This window comes from Pituophis catenifer, unplaced genomic scaffold (assembly GCF_029215685.1).
Source record: "Pituophis catenifer annectens isolate HBS135680 unplaced genomic scaffold, rPitCat1.0.hap2 SCAF_4, whole genome shotgun sequence".
NCBI classification, from domain to species: domain Eukaryota; kingdom Metazoa; phylum Chordata; class Lepidosauria; order Squamata; family Colubridae; genus Pituophis; species Pituophis catenifer.
The window spans coordinates 55,937,974-55,956,447 of record NW_027256884.1 but is presented as its reverse complement, the minus strand read 5'-3'; the positions used below and the strand labels follow the sequence as shown (position 1 = coordinate 55,956,447).

At 37.2% G+C, this 18,474-nt stretch overlaps 1 protein-coding gene across 3 annotated transcripts in view; it reads left to right on the top strand.

Moving 5' to 3' along the window:
• The window catches only part of ACOT9 (acyl-CoA thioesterase 9), a 77,317-nt gene that overhangs the window by 35,435 nt on the left and 23,408 nt on the right, over positions 1-18,474 (top strand). For all 3 annotated transcript variants that reach the window (XM_070944070.1, XM_070944069.1, XM_070944071.1), the window contains 2 exons: positions 2,051-2,154; positions 2,602-2,675. In XM_070944070.1, the coding sequence (XP_070800171.1) occupies positions 2,051-2,154; positions 2,602-2,675 (178 nt within the window). The remainder of the gene's footprint in view (positions 1-2,050; positions 2,155-2,601; positions 2,676-18,474) is intronic.

The window sequence follows — 18,474 nt, the reverse complement described above, 5'->3', positions numbered from 1 at the left end:
GCCCCCCCGTCAACACAGACTGCGACCGGTCGGAGAGAAAGGAGGAGAACCACCGTAGTACGGTGCCTCCCACCCCCAGCTCTTCCAACCAGTGCAGCATGATACCATGGTCGATGGTATCAAAAGCCACTGAGAGATCTAACAGGAGCAGGACAGAGGAGCACCCCCTGTCCCGAGCCCTCCAGAGATCATCCACCAACGCGACCAATGCCGTTTCCGTGCTGTACCCAGGCCTGAAGCCCGACTGGAACGGATCTAGATACGTTGTTTCATCCAGGTACTGGGGGAGCTGTCATGCAACCACACTCTCAACAACCTTCACCACAAAGCGAAGGTTGGAGACTGGACGATAGTTAGCCAATACTGCCGGGTCCAGGGAGGGCTTCTTGAGGAGAGGTCTCACCACCGCCTCTTTCAAGGTGGCAGGAAAGACACCCTCGCCCAATGAAGCATTTATAATCCCCTGGAGCCAGCCTCGCGTCACCTCCCGGGAAGCCAGCACTAACCAGGAGGGGCACGGGTCCAACAAAATGTGGTCACATTCAGTCTACCCAGAATCCTGTCCACGTCCTCAGGGGTCACAGGATCAAACTCATCCCAGATAACATTCTCAGGACCTGCCTCCGTCATCCCCGCTGGATCTACCCAGTCGGAGTCCAGATCTTCCCGAATCTGAGTGATTTTGTCATGCAGATACTGAACAAAATCCTCGGCTCTTCCCTCCAAGGGGTCCTCCCGTGCTTCCTGGTGGAGCAGGGAGCAGCTCACCCTAAACAGGGCGGCTGGGCGATTATCTGATGACGCAATAAGAGCAGCAAAATGGGTACATTTTGCTGCTTTTATCGCCACTAAGTAATTCTTAATATGAGATCTTACCAGTGTCCGGTCAGATTCAGCATGACTGGCCCTCCAACTATTCTCTAGGCATCTTTTCTGGCACTTCATCTCCCTTAGCTCCTCGGTGAACCAAGGAGCCAGGTGAGATCGGCACCGGGTCAGAGGCCGCAAAGGCACGACTCGATCCAGAGCTCCAGCGGCTGCCCTATCCCAGGCGGCCACTAGGTCTCCAGTCGAGGCGCGAGCCAGAACCTCAGGGATTGGCCCAAGCTCCATCTGGAACCTGTCAGGTTCCATCAGGCGCCTGGGGCGGTACCATCTTGTTGGTTCTGCCTCCCTGCGGCGGGTTGCAGTGGTTCAAAGGTCAAGGCGAAGGAGAGAGTGATCCGACCATGACAAGGGCTCGATGACTATATCCCCTATCTCGAGATCACTCAGCCACTGTCCAGAGACAAAAACCAAGTCCAGCGTGTTTCCCCCCGCGTGTGTAGGGCCATGAATTAACTGGGTTAGGTCCATAGCCGTAATGGAAGCCATGAACTCCCGAGCCGCCTCAGATGCCTCACCCACGGACGGCAGGTTGAAATCCCCCATGACCATAAGTCTGGGGGTATCAACCGCCACCGCGGCGATAACATTGAGAAGCTCGGGCAGAGCTGCTGCCACGTGGCAGGGAGCCAGGTACGTGATCAGCAAACCCATCTGAACCCCATGACCCCACTTCACGAGGAGAGACTCACAGCTGGCCATCTGAGGGACAGTGGCCTCCCTCGGCCTAAGGCCTTCTCTAATAACAACCGCTATTTATTTTCAGGAATAACTACATGTTCTGATGAATATATATTCATTCAACTAAATATATATATTCATCCAACTGAATAAATATATCACTTCATAGGCTAGACATTATATCACATTATATTTTAGATACTGTAACTAAACAGAACAGAAAAGACGTGTTATTACTTTTTTCTGGAAAATTAAATAATGGTGTTTAACATTTTAAAATACCAAATTCTTGCAAGATTACCAAGAGTGTCAATGTTTTTGAAGGAGTGCAGTGGAAAATAATTGATACTACAACATTGCATGAAGCTGAAAAGGTTGCTGACCCCAAATTGATCTCTTAAAAGTAGTATTGTCCTCCCTTATATAAATGTTGATTATTAGTCCTTAGAATCTGTGCTCTGACCCCCATCTTCTATCCTTTTAGGTTTATGGAAGCAGCATATTCATCCGGATTGTGATATCAAGTTCACTGGGAATGTTTCCTGGGTTGGAAAAACTTCAATGGAAGTGAAGATACACATGCTTCAGGTTAACGACAGTGAGCTTCATTTGCTCTAAGTGTTTCTGAATTTAGATTCTTACATTTGGCAAGCTAAACTGCATCCTGTAATAAAAGGCTGTGGCAGGTTAGCCAAATAGTAAAATAGTATTCAAAAGGAATAAGTACAAACTGGAACGTAACATCTTTGTTTATTAAAGTGTATTTTGGTCTGTTTGAAGAGAATGTGATTTTTGACTGGCACAATTAAATTGACAAAAGAATCTTACTTACAAACTCTTTTTAATAAATATTGGCAGTATGTATTCTACTTAAATTTTCTTACTTTTTTTCTTTTTTGGCATCCATAGGAAAAATTTTTTGGCATCCATAGGAAAAAAATTGTTCAGTTCTGAAACTGTATCAAGTTTTAATTGAATTATCACTGGATACTGTTTCTAATCATGTTTTTCCCTTCTCATATTCTTTTATTTTAGTTACTTGATGCAATCTATTCCCCTGTGTTAGATGCAACTTTTGTCATGGTGGCCCGTGATCCCGAAAATAAAAGGTAATGTTCCTAGCAGTTTATTTTAAAAAAATCAGTGAGGAATGCAAATGATGGTAAAAGGTGATGAACCTATTGACCTTCAATTATCGTGGAACTTCAATCCCTATCATAATAATTCAATTCAAATCAATTCAAAAATAAAAAAGTAGAATAGCAGAACAGATCTAGATATAAGATAAAAATCAGGAGCATCAATATTAATGGCAATAAAAACTATAAGGCAACAAGAAAATGAATGGTGCAAAATACCAAATTATGTCAGATTGTGTAGCTGTACATTATTTTACATTGAAAGCAAAAAAGAGTTTTAAAGTGCAAAGGCAATGAATGTAGCTCTTATTTACAATTCCTTATAGCAGCTGGGCCTTATTGTGGATTTTTCAGCTATTGTAGGATCTATAGACATACTTAACCTCAGTCAGTTGTTATGTTTTCACTCCCCTGCATGCTCTGGAGCATATTTTGCCTTGAAGGAAGACCCCCCCTCCCCTGATAGAAGAAGAAAACATGAGCCAGCAAATACTCAAACACAATACAAATAATTAAATCAGAAACCACTTAAACTAAAACACAAGGGAAGAAAAAAACCTTGCCTGACTCATTAACAAACTGTATAGCCCCAGGCGAGCTCAGGCGGAAACATTTGCGATTCACTGAAACCACAAGAATGTGCTCAGTGTATGAATATTGCATGTGTGGAAAGGAGCCAGCTGGCGCTTGTTAAGCCAATCATCAAAACAAAATCCAAAGGAGATAGCTGGATTTATCAACCTGCTTCTCTTAGAAACAGAAGACTAACCTTTCCCCTGCCCAATAGAACTAGGAGAAATTAACCCATCAACAGGATTAAACATCACCAAAGCAGTTGTTAGACAGAAAAACCCAGAAAGGGTATAAAAACTCATGTTTGGATATCAATCATTCTAGCTAGCCAGGAAATCACACTGAATGTCACTCATCTTGGTTTCTTGTCATTAAACTTCTTTTCAGCAGCTTGCTCCTTAATTCAATTTTGTTGTTCAGAGCCCTGATTGTTGTGTCTCGGCAGGAAGAATTCTAATCAGGAAGCATTTTCCTCCCAACAGCCTTCAGATCTGAAGTGCTACACTGTCTTAGTGGACTGCATTGACTGTCCTCTTTAGATCATTGTCTTTTCAAGTTAAATCATTTGTTTTTTTTTAAATATTTTTTATTGTATTTTTATTGTTAAAGAATAACAGAAAAAAGAAAAAAAACAATACAAAAATCAATAGTAAAGAAAAAAAAATGTTTCCCCCCAACGTGCTATACAAATGGAAAGGAAGTTTTAGGAAATTAAAGTCTTCAATTCTTCCAGAAATCTCTTTGATAAGGTACTGGCGCCGATTCATCCAATCTCCCAAGTGCAAAGTCCACAAATGGTTGCCAAGTGTTCCAAAAAACATTCTCTTTATATATACCACTTCTAATTTTAATATCACAAGTCAATTTATCATTTAATGCAAATTTCCATGTTTCATTATACCATTCTTCTAATTTTAAGTCAACATTTAATTTCCAATATGTAGCAATTATAATTCTCCCCATTATAACCAAAATCCTCACCAATTCTCTTTCTCCAATTGTTAATGTTTCATTCAATATTAATAATAATATGGTTTCTGATTTCAATTTGACCCTCTTCTTAATCATTTCAAATATTTCATTTTCTATCCTAGACCAAAAAAGTTCAACCCCATTACATTTACACCACATATGAACATATGTCCCAAGTTCCACTTTACATCTCCAACACATTTTATCCACTTTATTATCCATTTGAAAAAGTCTTATTGGGGTCAAATACCACTTCCAAATAACTTTATAATTATGTTCTTTAATCCTTATTGATAATGTCCTCATTATTCTGCTAACCCAGTTCATATTCCAATTTTGTTAGAAATTTCAATACCCAGTTCTTTTACCCAATTCTCTTTCATTACCATTTGTGAATTATTATCAAAGTTAATAATTTTATAAATTTTGCTAACTAATCCCTTTGGCCCAATTTCATCTTTTATTATTCGAGATGTCAAATTTTAAAATTCCGTTTCCTTTCTACTCTCATCATTCCTTTCTTTACAATTCCTATTCCATTTATTCATTTGAATTCTTTCGAACCAATTAATGTTTAAATTTCCATAAATTTCTTCTTTCCTCATTTCGTTTTCTGTAAATTTTAACCATTCACTAATTGTTTCCACTTTCTTTTCTATTATAATCCTCTCTCTGTTACTATTTAATTTCATTGGGCAATTCTTTTTCAGTTTACCTAAATACAATATGTCTGGTATTAATTTTTTTGCTATTCTATCCCAATTTTTAGTCAGACTATTTAACCAATAATTACAAATTTTAACCTTACCTTTAAAATTTTCCAAAAACCATTTGTAACCAAACTTCTTTATTTCCTTCATTTCCAAACTACCCCAAAGTTCAACGTCTCCTTTTAAAATTTTTACTACTATTCTTATATTAAAGGCTCTATAATAGTTTAATAATTTTGGAATTCCTAAACCACCTTGTTTTTGGTTCTGATACCACATTTTCTTAATCAATCTTGATCTTTTATCTCCATTACAAAATTTATCTAATTTTTTTTGATATACTTCAATATCCTTCTCAGTTAAAAAAATCGGAAGCATCTCGAATAAAAAGTTAAATTTAGGAAGTAACATCATTTTACATATAGCTACTCTACCAAACCAAGATAACTTTAGTTTTTTATATTTCTCAATTTTCTCTTCAATTTCTTTTATTACTATGTCATAGTTTAGTTTCTTTAAATTTTTAAATTTAAGTGAAAGTATAATACCTAAATATCTTAAATTATTCTTTATCCTAATTCCAAATTGATTTTGTAATTTTTCTTTGTTTTCCCTATCAATTTCCATTAATAATTCTGATTTTGCCCAATTTACTTTCAAACCAGTCATATCTTCAAATTTTTCCAAATGTATTTGAACTCTTTTTATATCATTTGTAATATTATTTAAAATGACAAGAGTGTCATCTGCATATAAATTAACTTTGATGCCTTTATAACCTATTAATTCTGAATGCTCTTCAATCAAAGTTGTTAAAATTTCCATTGCTAATAAGAATAGGGTCGGAGACAGGGGAACCCTGTCTCGTCCCTGCTTCCAAATTTATGTCTTGTGTAAATATACCATTTACCTTCACTCTTGCCGTACCCCTCTGATACAATTTAGAAATAATATGAATAAATTTATTACCAAATCCTAATGCAGAAATCATTTCTTTTATAGTATCCCATTGTATAGAATCAAAGGCTTTAAAAATATCCAAGGCAAGAATACCTATCTTGTCACCATTATTTTCAGCAATATCAATAACATTTAATACTCTTCTAACTAAATCACACATATAACGCCCTTTAACAAAACCTACTTGATTGTGGTTTATATATTTATCTACAAAATTATTCAATCTATTTGCTACAATTGCAGTAAATATCTTAGCATCTTGGTTAATCAAGGATATGGGCCGATAGGATTCAATTTTTTCTAAATCTTTACCTGGTTTCGGGATTAAGGATATAATTGTTCTATTCCAGGACATGGGAATATCGCCTCCATGTAATATCTTATTATACAATTTCTGTAGTTTTGGGATCAAAGTTTCTTTAAACTCTTTATAAAATTCTGCTGGTAACCCATCCTCACCTGGAGGTTTTCCAAGTTTTAGCTTCTGAATCACATCTTTAATTTCCTCAGAGGTAATATCCTTTTCCATTTTTTCTTTATATTTATTATCAATTTTCTTCTGACCATATTTTTCTAAAAAAAAATTTAATTTACAATTATCAATTTCTTTTTTGAGATATAATTCTTGAAAAAACTTTTTAACAATTTCACATTTCTCTAATTTTTTATAACATCTCTTATCTTTTTCATCTATTAGGACACCTATTTCTCTTTTTTCTTTTTTATCTTTCGCCATTCTTGCTAATAATTTTGAATTTTTATTATCATATTCCATATGGTAATAATTTTTTATTACCATATTTTTAAATAGCTTAAATTTTTTTAACTATTTCTGTATCTTCCGCTATTTGTTTATTTTTCAATTTTATAAATTCCTCCCATAATTTCCTATCCTTAGTCACTAAAAATCTATTTTCCAGTTCTTTTATCAATTTCTTCTTTTCCTCTATTCTTACTTTATAATTCTTATACTTTCTACTTGATAATTTAATGCTTTCTCCTCTAAAAATTGCTTTCATTGTGTCCCAAACTATTCCGTAATTAACTTCCCCATTATCATTCCAATCCCAATTTTCTTCCCATTTCTTAAGAATACGATTCTTATCTTCCTCGTTTTTGTGCAATTTTTCATCATATCTCCAACAATTTTCTTTTTTCTCCAGAAACATATCTAATTCTAGTAACAATTCTGCGTGGTCAGAGTCTTTAAATATTCCAACATCCATATTATCCACGTTATCCATCAAATTCTTGGATACAAAAATATAGTCAATTCTTGAATATGAATTAAATACCTTTGAGTAAAAAGTATACATTCTTTCATTACCTTTAATCTCCCTCCAAACATCTACTACACCATTTTGCAACATCCAATTATCAAGTATCCCCATTTTTCTTATTCCACCATAACGGGTAGGGTTGGTACTATCCATCTGGTTTCTAATTAAATTAAAATCACCAGCAATAATTACCTTCCCTACCCTTTCAATTTGCAACAAATCGGTAATCTTATTCAAAAAATCTTTTTGATTCACATTTGATACATATAAATTAACTAATGTTATTTTCTCCTCGTTAATACATCCTTTTTTTTTTGTAAATTTATTTATTTAAAACAATACATCAAAAAAAAAAGAAATAGTCAGGCAAATGATCGCGACAGGAACTTTACATGATATTTACACTTTCTACGGTATATAGGCTTCAGTCAGATTTAACATATATTAAACATAATCCTGGTTATACTTGACTTTTTGGGCGTCTGTTGTTCAACCAAATGTGCCATTTGTCCCAACATTGGAAATATACGGAGTCCTTTTGATCTCTCAATGCTTTAGTCAGTCTGTCGGCTTCTGCATAATCCAAAATTTTCTCCAAAATCAAATCTTCAGCTGGCAGGTCTTTCCCCTTCCAATGTTGGGCGAAACATATTCTTGCTGACGTGATGATAAATACACACAGACACCATATATTTGTGCCTATGTTTTCTGGTTATAACCTGTGATTTCCATGATCCATGCCTGTATGATTTTCCAGAATTCAGTCGTCCTGGAACAGGTCCACCACATGTGGAAAAAGGTGCCAATCTCCCCACACTTCCAACAGTTTGGTGAGAGATTTGAATACATTTTAGAAAGACGAGCAGGTGGAAGGTGCCATCTATACAGCATCTTGTACACATTTTCTTTGTATGATGTTGCCCACAGGAATTTCATATGTTTAAGCCAGATTTCTTCCCATTTTGTCATATCAATTGGATAGCCAATATTTCTCTCCCAGGCAATCATAGAGTCTTTAACTATTTCATCCCCTATCCAATAGTCTATTAAAAGTTTATATATCCTTGATAACATTTTGTCCTCTTTTCCTAGAATGATATTGTCCAGATCATGCTGATTCAATTTAATACCATCTTGTTCCCTATCTTTTTTAAATTTCGAGCAAATTTGGGCATAAGCCCACAAATCCAGTTGTCTTCCCTACAACTCCAACTCATTTCTTGATTTCAGACTACCATGGGGGTCCAAAAGTTCCTGGTAAGAGAGATGATTTTCTTTGTTATATAGAGGCCTATATGTTATAGCTTTGAGTGGGACCAGCCAGGAGGGGATTGAAGAGTAAAATTTACCCTTAATTTTCCTCCAGGACTCAATTAGAATATTCCTCACATAATGTCCTGCAAGGCACCTGTGCTTTGGGATTTTGTTTTGCCAAAGAAAATAATGCCAACCTTGATGTAGCCCCTCATCTTCCAAGATCAACAACCTCCTTCTTCTCAACAATATCCAATCCCTGATCCAGACTAAATTTGCGGCCTGATAGTAGTATTCCCATTTTGGAACACCAAATCCTCCTCTTTCTTTAAGCTCTTGAAGCATTTTAAGTTTGATTCTGGGTTTTTTATTTTGCCAAATGAATTTAAGGACATAGTAATTTAATTCTTTAAAAAAATTATTATCCAATCTAGCTGGTGCTGTAGAATAGGTATATCCATTTCGGGAGTATGTAAGTTTTTATAATTGCTATTCTACCTAGTAGGGATATCTGCATGTTCTTCCACTTCTCTAGATCCTGACCTGTTCTCTTGAGAAGGTTCAGATAGTTGTCTTCTTTGATCGTGGAGCATTTGGTTGATATAATAATACCTAGATATTTTAGTTTATTTACAATTTGGAACCCCAAATTCGCTTCTAATTCTTTCCCTTGCTTTACTGTCAGATTTTTGGCAATAATTTTAGTTTTTTCCCTATTGACTTTTAATCCCGCCACCTTACCATATTTTTCTATTTCCTGGGTCAGACACGGTCCCGATATCAACGGATCTTCTAATATAAATACTAAGTCATCAGCGTAAGTCTGCACCTTATATTGTTGATTTTGGATATAAAGACCTTTTATCCCCGTATTACGTCTAATTTCCCTCAGTAAGGGTTCTAATGACAGAATAAATAACAACGGGGAAAGCGGACACCCTTGTCTAGTTCCTTTCTCAATATCAACTTGACCGGATACATCACCATTAATTGAAATTTTAGCAGTCTGCTTTGAGTAAATTGCACGGATTGCCCGAATAAATCTTTCTCCAAATTGCATATGTTGCAGTAAACCTATTAAAAAGCTCCAGTTCACACGATCAAAGGCCTTATGTGCATCCATGAATACCAGGGCCAGTTGTTTATCAATATGGGTTTCGTAGTATTCCAAAACATTCATAACTATTCTTACGTTGTCTCTAATCTGTCTGCCTGGTAAGAAGCCATTTTGGTCTTCATGTATAAATTGGTTAAGAAACCCTTTGAGTCTCGGTTGACTTCCGGTTTGTTCTTCGTAGCCACCAGACGGTCTCTTGGGACCGCCAGCCCCTTCGCCTGTAAAGAGCCGCCTGTACAGCGCAAAGGCGGCTCGAAAAACCCCATTTCCAGGAGGAAATGTGGGATAGAGCAGGTGAGTGCAGGTAGAGCTCTCCGTAGCCCCCAGGGGTTTTTTTTTTTACTCTTGGGGGCGGGCGGAGGAAGCTCCCTATAGCACTCGCCGCCCGCTCCGGGCGTTGGGAGACTTCTGCCTTTTTGCAGAACAAGGCTACGAAGACAAGCCTTTTAAGATATTTAACAGATTAACTAAAGATGATGAGATTCGGATTTGGATCTGTGACCCTAAATTGCAAGTATTAATACTTATTTTACAAAGGATATTCAACAAAGTAAAAAAGACCTTTTAAAATGGCGATTGCCGAAACTGGAGCAGGGAAGCTGAAAAGAGAAAGTCCTTCCGTTTCTTATTAAGTTACAAAATAGCAGAATAAATGCTCCTGGTTACATTTGAAGGGATTTGAGCTGGATCTGTGACCTCGAATTGCAAGTATTTCACTTATTTTATAACAATTATTGAAGAAGGAAAAGGAAAAGGAAAAAAGAATCTTTAAAAAGGGCGACTGCCGAGGCTTGAGAAGGGGCTGAAAGGGAGAGTCCTTCCGTTTCTCATTGAGATACAAAGTAGCTGAATAAATATTTTTGGCTACACTTTAAAATAAAGCTCTACTTTTGTGTTTTTTCTTTTCCTGGAGATTTGATATTCATCTTGGTTGGAAAGAGGTTTTATTTTTTTTCTCTGCTGCCTCTCTTTTCTTTTTAAGAAAAATAGTTTGTCTGTGTTGAAACATGGCATTAAAGTTGGACAAACAAGCAATGGGGGGGGATTCCCCCATTAACAAACTACGTGACCAAGTTTTAAAGCTCCAGTCTCAGAAAACCGATTTTAATATAATTGAATTTCTTTTGGAGGAGATTGTAAGAAGGGATGAGATTGTGAATCAGAACTTTGAAAAATTTAAGCAGGAAATTAAAGAATTAGTGCAATTAAAGTTTGATATTTTGAATCGAAAGATTATTAAAATGGCTAATGATCTTGTAGGATTTATGACTAAGTTGGATGAAAATACTAACTTATTAGAGTCTAAAGTGGAAGAAATTGAGGACAATTTGGATAATAAAATACAAAAAATTGAAAATGATTTGACAAATACTCAAGACAATAGCTCAGAAGAAAAATCTAAAATGGAGGTTGAACAAAAGTCTTGTAATGTAGAAAATTTACAACAACGGATTGAAAGAGAGGTCTTAATGATGCATTATAATTTTACAGAATATGCGATCAGACTCAGAGGTTTACAGGAAAATAACAGAGATGATTTAAGGAAAATATCTTCTGAAATTCTGGCTGGGATTTTAAAGGTTCAACCTGGGGAAGTGTTTTGTAGGATTGATAGAGTGTACAGAATAAACTCCTGGATTGCAAAGCAAAGGCAATTGCCTAGAGATGTGGTGATTTATTTTACAGACAAGGAAATTAGGAATAAAATTGTGCAAAATTCCTTCAATTCTACTTTGCAATTGTATGGAAGGAAGATATGGATCTACAAAGAGCTTCCCCCCAAGATGTTAATGGAAAGGAAGAAATTTGGTTTTCTGGTGACTGAGTTAAAATACAGAAATATTCCATTTAGGTGGAATGCCCCAGTTGGCATAATATTGAGATATCAAGGAGAAAGATACCAATTAGATACTGTTGAAAAAGCGGAAGAATTTTATCAAAAAATTTTGAAAATGAACTTAACATCTATAGGCACAATACAGGATAAGCAGAAGGAGTTGGAAATAAAGGGAAAACATCGAATTACAGAGGTTGTGGTAGACAAACTGTCTTTGGATTCTCTTGATACTCCAGCTGGATTATCTACAAATATGAGAGAAGCGGCATCTGATTTCAACGTGATGATCCAACAAGATCAGTTTATAAAGCAGAATGAAAACCGATCAGTTGATATACAACTTGTAGAAAGGAAAACAGGATGGAAATCAAACCCACAAAAAGAAAAGAAAAAAAAAGAAATAGGTCTCATAAAAACAGAAATTTCTAAACTAAGCAACGGTGAAGCCAGTGATTTTAAAAAAAAATGAATGAATATGTGAAAAGATAGTGGAGGCGAAGTATTGGTTAATATCATCCTGAGGACAGTGACAGACCTCTGCAATGCCGTAATTTTGGGATGTGAAAAGAGCCTTAATCTGTTGGATTTGAATTATCTATTTTGGATTTCTTTTCTTGTACTGATAAATATATTATAATTATTCTGAGCTACAAGGCAAGAGAGTTACGTTGGGGCATGCAGAAGATCTGGTTGTTACCCATTACGATGATGGGAATTAATAATCCTGATGAAAGCCACAATTACAACTATATGGAATACAATTATAATGTCACTCGGGTGGTTGTTTTTATTTTTATATATATATGAGGATATTCATTACTGATGGGGGCAGATGAAGACTGAAGACTTTGAACAAACTGTTGCACCAGGATGCTATGTTACCCAATTATGGATGGGGGACTCAACAATCTAGTGGAAAGACATCAAAGAAGATATTATATGGATTATAAATTTAAAGTTATTGTCTTTTTTTTTTAAATAACGGAATATATGTATATATATATATATATTAGTAGAGTGGGCAGATATTAAGAATTGAATTGTTGTGTATGGTAATTTTGTAGGAAAGTGGGTGGAAATATGTTAGTCTACTGATGGATTAGCTTAAGAAAAGGGATGTTTAAGTGATATATTTAGGGTAGTGGAGGAAATGGACAGAGTTGAATAAATGTTAAATTAGGACTTATGTGGAAGGCTGCTTTGAAATGTTATATTAATATACACAAAGAATAAATGTTAAAGTAGGATTTATTATACAGTCTTAAAGTGGAAGGTTGTTTTGAAATGTTGTAACAATACATAGATATAAGTTTTGGGGAGGACAAAAAGGGTAGATTATTGCTAAATTGGGGGTTATAATAATATTATACTAAACTAGAAGTTATCATACAATGTTATAGCAGACTGCTTTTTTTTTTTTTTTTGAAATGTATGGTAAAAGGGGAAAGTAACAATATTAATAATATTTTTAGTAAGTAAGGGTCAGTATATAGAGGAGAGAGTAAGGCGATGGTAAAATATTATGTAATCTGTTATGAATTAGGTTTTTGGTGTGAAGAAGTCACGGGGGGATGGGTGGCGAGGGGGGGTTAGGGAGGAGGGGGGGAAGGAAAAAAGGGGAAAAATTTGTATTTGAAAACTTTTTCAATAAAAAAAAAAGAAACCCTTTGAGTCTCTCTGCTAAAACTTCTGCGAATAATTTATAATCTGCGTTAAGGAGCGAGATGGGCCTATAGTTCTGAATCTGAGATAGGTCACTATTGTCCTTTGGCAAAAGAGTTATTAGTGCTTCTGTCCATGATTTCGGGGTCTGTCCCTCCCGAATCACCCCATTAAATAACTCAGTCATATGCTACCTAGTATTTCCCAAAGTGCTTTGTAATATTCAATCGGTAGGCCATCTGTACCGGGAGTTTTCCCTGTCTTTTGTTTTCCCATGACCCTTTCAATTTCCCCCTCCGTAATTTCTTCATCCAATACTTCCCTAGATAAACCTGGTATTTTGGGTATGTCTGATTCCTCTAAGTATTTCTTTATTTCCTGCTCAAACTTATCTTCCTTACAATATAGGTTAGTATAAAATTCCTGTGCAATTATTTTCTTCCCTTCTTCCCCTGTAATCCAATTGCCTTTCCCATCTCTCAAGTTATGGATTCTATTCTTTTCCTTTTCTTTATTTAGACGGTAAGTGAGCCACCTCCCTTGTTTGTTTGCCCTTTCGAAGTATCTTTGCTTCATCCACCTTATTTTTTTCTCCAAATCCTGTTGATCTAATAAATTAATTTGGTGTCGTGCTAATTTCAAGTTCATTTTAAGTCCTATATTGCTTGGATCCTGCTGTAGCATAGCCTCACTTCTTACCAGGTCATCCAATAATTTATTGCGCTCAGCCCTTTCCTTCTTTCGTTTCCCTGCCATATCATTAATCACCAACCCACGAAACACAGCCTTCGCTGTGTCCCATACGTTGAAAAGGCTTGCATCCTCCCTGTTGTTTTCCTGAAAGAAGAACCCCATCTCTTTCTTTAAGTGTTTTAAGAATAACTCATCTTTAAAAACTCTTATGTCCAATCTCCACTTAGGCCTTATTTTCCGGCTTCCCCATGTTATCCAAAGAGGGTTGTGGTCTGCCCACTCATTGACGCCTATTTCTGCTTTCTGTATCCCCTGACTCAATTCCCCTGATAACCACGCCGCATCTATCTGCAACCAAGATGAGTGCCTGGCGGAGAAGTATGTATATTGTTTATCATCTGGGTGCTTTTCCCTCCAAATGTCTCTGTCCAAATTCTTCTTGTATTTGATGCCAGATAGAAGGCAACCTTTTCTTTACCATATTCTTTTCCCCTTCCTGCTTCCTCTTTCCAGATGTATAATCTTTGCTTTTATCCTCTATAGCATTAAAGTCTCCCACTACACAGATATGTGGGTAATCATATTCAACCAGTTTAGAGTGTAAGGTCTGAAAAAAAACTTTCTGATTTCCATTGGGTGCATATATTTTATTTTTATTTTTTTTATTTATTTTCAATTTATATACCGCCCTTCTCCCTGAGGACTCAGGGCGGTGCACAGCCAGAATTAAAAACATGAAATACAAATATTAAAAACAATTAAAATCTATATAAATTTGGCCCAAAATTTAAAAAACCACAAACCAATTAAACATTTAAAAATTTAAAAAAATTTCTTCCTAAGCCAGCCCGGCTTGCTGGAAAAAGTGGGTTTTAAGGGCACGGCGGAAGGCACTGAGGTTTTGGATTCTCCTTATCTCTGGGGGCAGCTGATTCCAGAGGGTAGGTGCCCCCACAGAGAAGGCTCTCCCCCTGGGGGTCACCAGCCTACATTGTTTGGCTGATGGCACCCTGAGGAGGCCCTCTCTGTGGGAGCTCACGGGTCGCTGGGAGGTCATCGGTAGCAGCAGGCGGTCTCGAAGATAGCTAGGCCCTATGCCATGGAGCGCTTTAAAGGTGATAACCAACACCTTGAAGCGCACCCGGAAGACCACCGGGAGCCAGTGCAGCTCGCGCAGGAGCGGTGTTAAATGGGAGTGCCATGCTGCTCCCATCACTACCCGTGCTGCTGCATTCTGGACCAGCTGGAGCCTCCGGGTGCCCCTCAAGGGGAGCCCCATGTAGAGAGCATTGCAGTAGTCAAGGCGAGAGGTGACGAGGGTGTGAGTGACTGTGCACAGGGAATCCCGATCAAGAAAGGGCCGCAACTGGTGAATCAGGCGAACCTGATAAAAGGTCCCCCTCTTTCTCAGTTGGGCCGTTAAAAAGTGATAATTGCGCCGTATTTCCCGAACCCGCCTAGGGAGTTGCCTTAAGAATATTAAGAATTAAATGTTTAAATGGTTTGTGGTTTTTTAAATTTTGGGCCAAATTTATATAGATTTTATCCTTATAAGTTACTGTTTTATCTCTGGCCTTCGCAATCACATCTTCCCTAAGGGCTTTCTTAGATAGTCTGATATGAACCTCAGTCGGAAGTTTCTGTCTCCTGGCATAACTCGTGTGAACCCGAAATACATCGTCTATATCCCTCAAAACCTCTTCCTTTGTGATCTCCAAAGTCCCAGCCAATATTTCTGCTACTATATCTCTTAACGGCTCCCCCCATTCTTCCACCACATTTTGAATCCTCAGATAGAAAGATGATCGTTCCATTTCCAGAAAAATAATTTCCTCTTCAAGGACCCTATTTGTTCCCTTTACTCTCCATCTTGTCTTTCCTCACATCGTCCCATCCTCCTTTCAATGTCTTGTATTTTACTCTCCTGTTACGTCAACACCCCCTGAACACCTTCCAAGCTCTCATTCAACATTTTGATATCATTTCTAATGGCTCCCAGCTCCCCTTTAATATCTGATGTTAAGTCCTCTAAATTTTTGGAAATAACTTCTTGATTTTTGGTCATCACTTCGTACATTGCCTGCAGCATGTTCTGTAAGCTTGATAACGATGGTGGTTTCCCTGCAGCAACCATATCATCCAGTGATCTGGCAGACGAAGGCGATGAGGTGGGTGTAGCCGTGGTAGTCGTAGCAGCGACCATAGGGAATGTCAAGACTTTTTTCCCAGTTTTTGTGGTTACCACTGATGTTGCCATTGACATTTTGATTGAAAAGATTTTATCCAATCAATTCCAAAAAAAGGGGGGTAATCAAGGGTAGACAAGATTTGAATTAATCAGGTGAGCAGTCTAATCGGTAGTAGGGGTAGTATTCAATACATAGTTCAGAGAGGAAAGAAAAGTAAGGAGAAAAAAAAAATCCAAAAAATATTACTCGGCAGAATTCTTCTCTTCCTGGAGTTGCTATACACAGGTTATAATAAAGATCTCCACTAGATGGGGGTATAGCGCTATTCTGCACACACACTCTTTAATAAACACGTTGAGAGGAAAAGAGGGTGGGGAAAGGGTAATAGATTTCTAGCAAAAAGTATAGCTGTTTGTTCAGTCACAGGTCCTCCCAAATCCTCTATAGAAAATATAAGAAAGGAGCAGGAGATCAACCCAAAATCAATCACACCCTCCACCAGATACAGCTCACAACTCGATCCTTTTCAAATGTTCCATTCAGCCAGCACAGTTCAAAATCGGCTCCACAAGTAAGGAGTGGGACACACGTAGCCGCTATCCCGTCTTTGCTCCAACCACACACAGGGCACTTTTCATAGGTCTCACCACCTCAGCATATCCAGTGGGGCTCTCAGAACAGTCAAAACACCATCTCCATTAGCTCTTATTTAATTGAAGGTGTAGGGCGCCTTGTCCGTCGCGATCAGGTTTCCCTTCCAATATGGGTAGTCATCACTATGGAACCGCCATTACTGGCACTGCCTTCTCAGCCTGGGACAGGAGAGATTCGCTTTCGCGTGCCGGATTGCCACTCCTAACATGCTCCTAGCTCCTCTCCGCTTGCGGCTGCCTCTCCGGGGCCGGCGGCGGCAAAACAAAGCCGCCCAGGCTAGGAAGTTGGCAAGATCGTGACAGGAGCTAACTCCAAATCCATCTTGCTAGCACGATGACCAGAACCGGAAACCGTTAATACATCCTGTTATTATCAAATATCGTCCATCGACATCCGCTATTACTTTGTTTTTTTCAAATTGGACTCTATTTGATATTAATTTTGCAACACCTCTAGATTTTGAGGACCCAACAGCTTTTTCATAAACCTGCATCCCTTTTAAATACATCCTGTTTATATCCTCAGATTTCTGATGAGTTTCTTGCAAAAAAAGTATGTCAGGAGAATCTCTTTTAATCTTAAATTCTAAACGTCTTCTCTTAATCTGATTTCCAGTACCTTTGACATTCCAAGTCATTACCTTAATTACCCCATTAATATTTTTGATTTTAACTATTCCCTCTTTTTCCTTTCCGTGACCCAAAACCCAAACAAATATATATAAACAACACATAACATAAAAAAAATAATAAATAATAATAATAATAATAATGTAAAACATGCAAACAACATAAAACAAAAACTAACATAACACACAACCACATAAAATCTTCATCTCCCGCCGTCTTCATTAAAACACACCTCGTTTCCAAGAGTGGGGGAGAGGGGACCCCATCCATCAGCCGGGTCGTCTCTTCATTGGCATAATTCTGGTTTCAATTGAATAACTACAAGTTCTTCATCCCCGCACTTGGGCTCATCTTCCCTTTTATGTTCAGAATCCAATGTAATCATCCTTTCCACTCCTTCACCAGTAACATCTCGACTTTTCTTCTGTACCTCCGCCAAGGATGGAGAAATATCTTTCGTTGGTTTTCTTTTCCTCTTTGGTTTTGGACCTAAACCTCCAACCGCCCCTCCTTCTTCCTCTGGTGTTGATGTATATACTTCAATTCCACCCATTTTGACTAATTGGGATTTTAGTTCACTTTGTTCTTCCTCTTTTTCCAAAAAGCCAAGCTCATGGAGGTATTGAACCACATCCGTTTCTATTGTAAATATATGCATTCTATTTTTATAAAAAAATTTCATTTACTGTGGTGGTCTCTAATTATACTTAATATACTTAACCTCTTAATATTTTAGTAATTGGCTTCAAATAATATCTCCACGATCTTTCCTCTTTTGAGATATCTTGAAAGACTTGGACCTGTTTTCCCTCAAGCTTCAACACAGCATCACCATTTTCTCTAATTTTTGCCATTACTTGTAATTTATCATTAACACTTGCAAATCTCACCAAAACATTTCTTATTATTTCACCTTGTCTTCTAAATCCAATTCAATAAACACTTATCAACTCTGTAGTTGTAAAATTTTTATCCAATCCGAGTTCATTAAGCCATTTCAAAACACGTTGTTTAATATTGTCCACTTTTTCTTCCACTATGCCTCTTATAACAATGTTGGACTTCCTAACTTCTTCTTCCAGAATACATATTCTTCTATCCTGTTTTTCATTTTTAAAAAAGATTTCAGTTATTTGCTTATCAATTTTTTTTGTTTGCACTTGTAGTTGATCTACATTATCTTTTATCACTGTTACTTCTGCTGTGTATTTAGCAAAATTAACATTAATTTCTTGAACA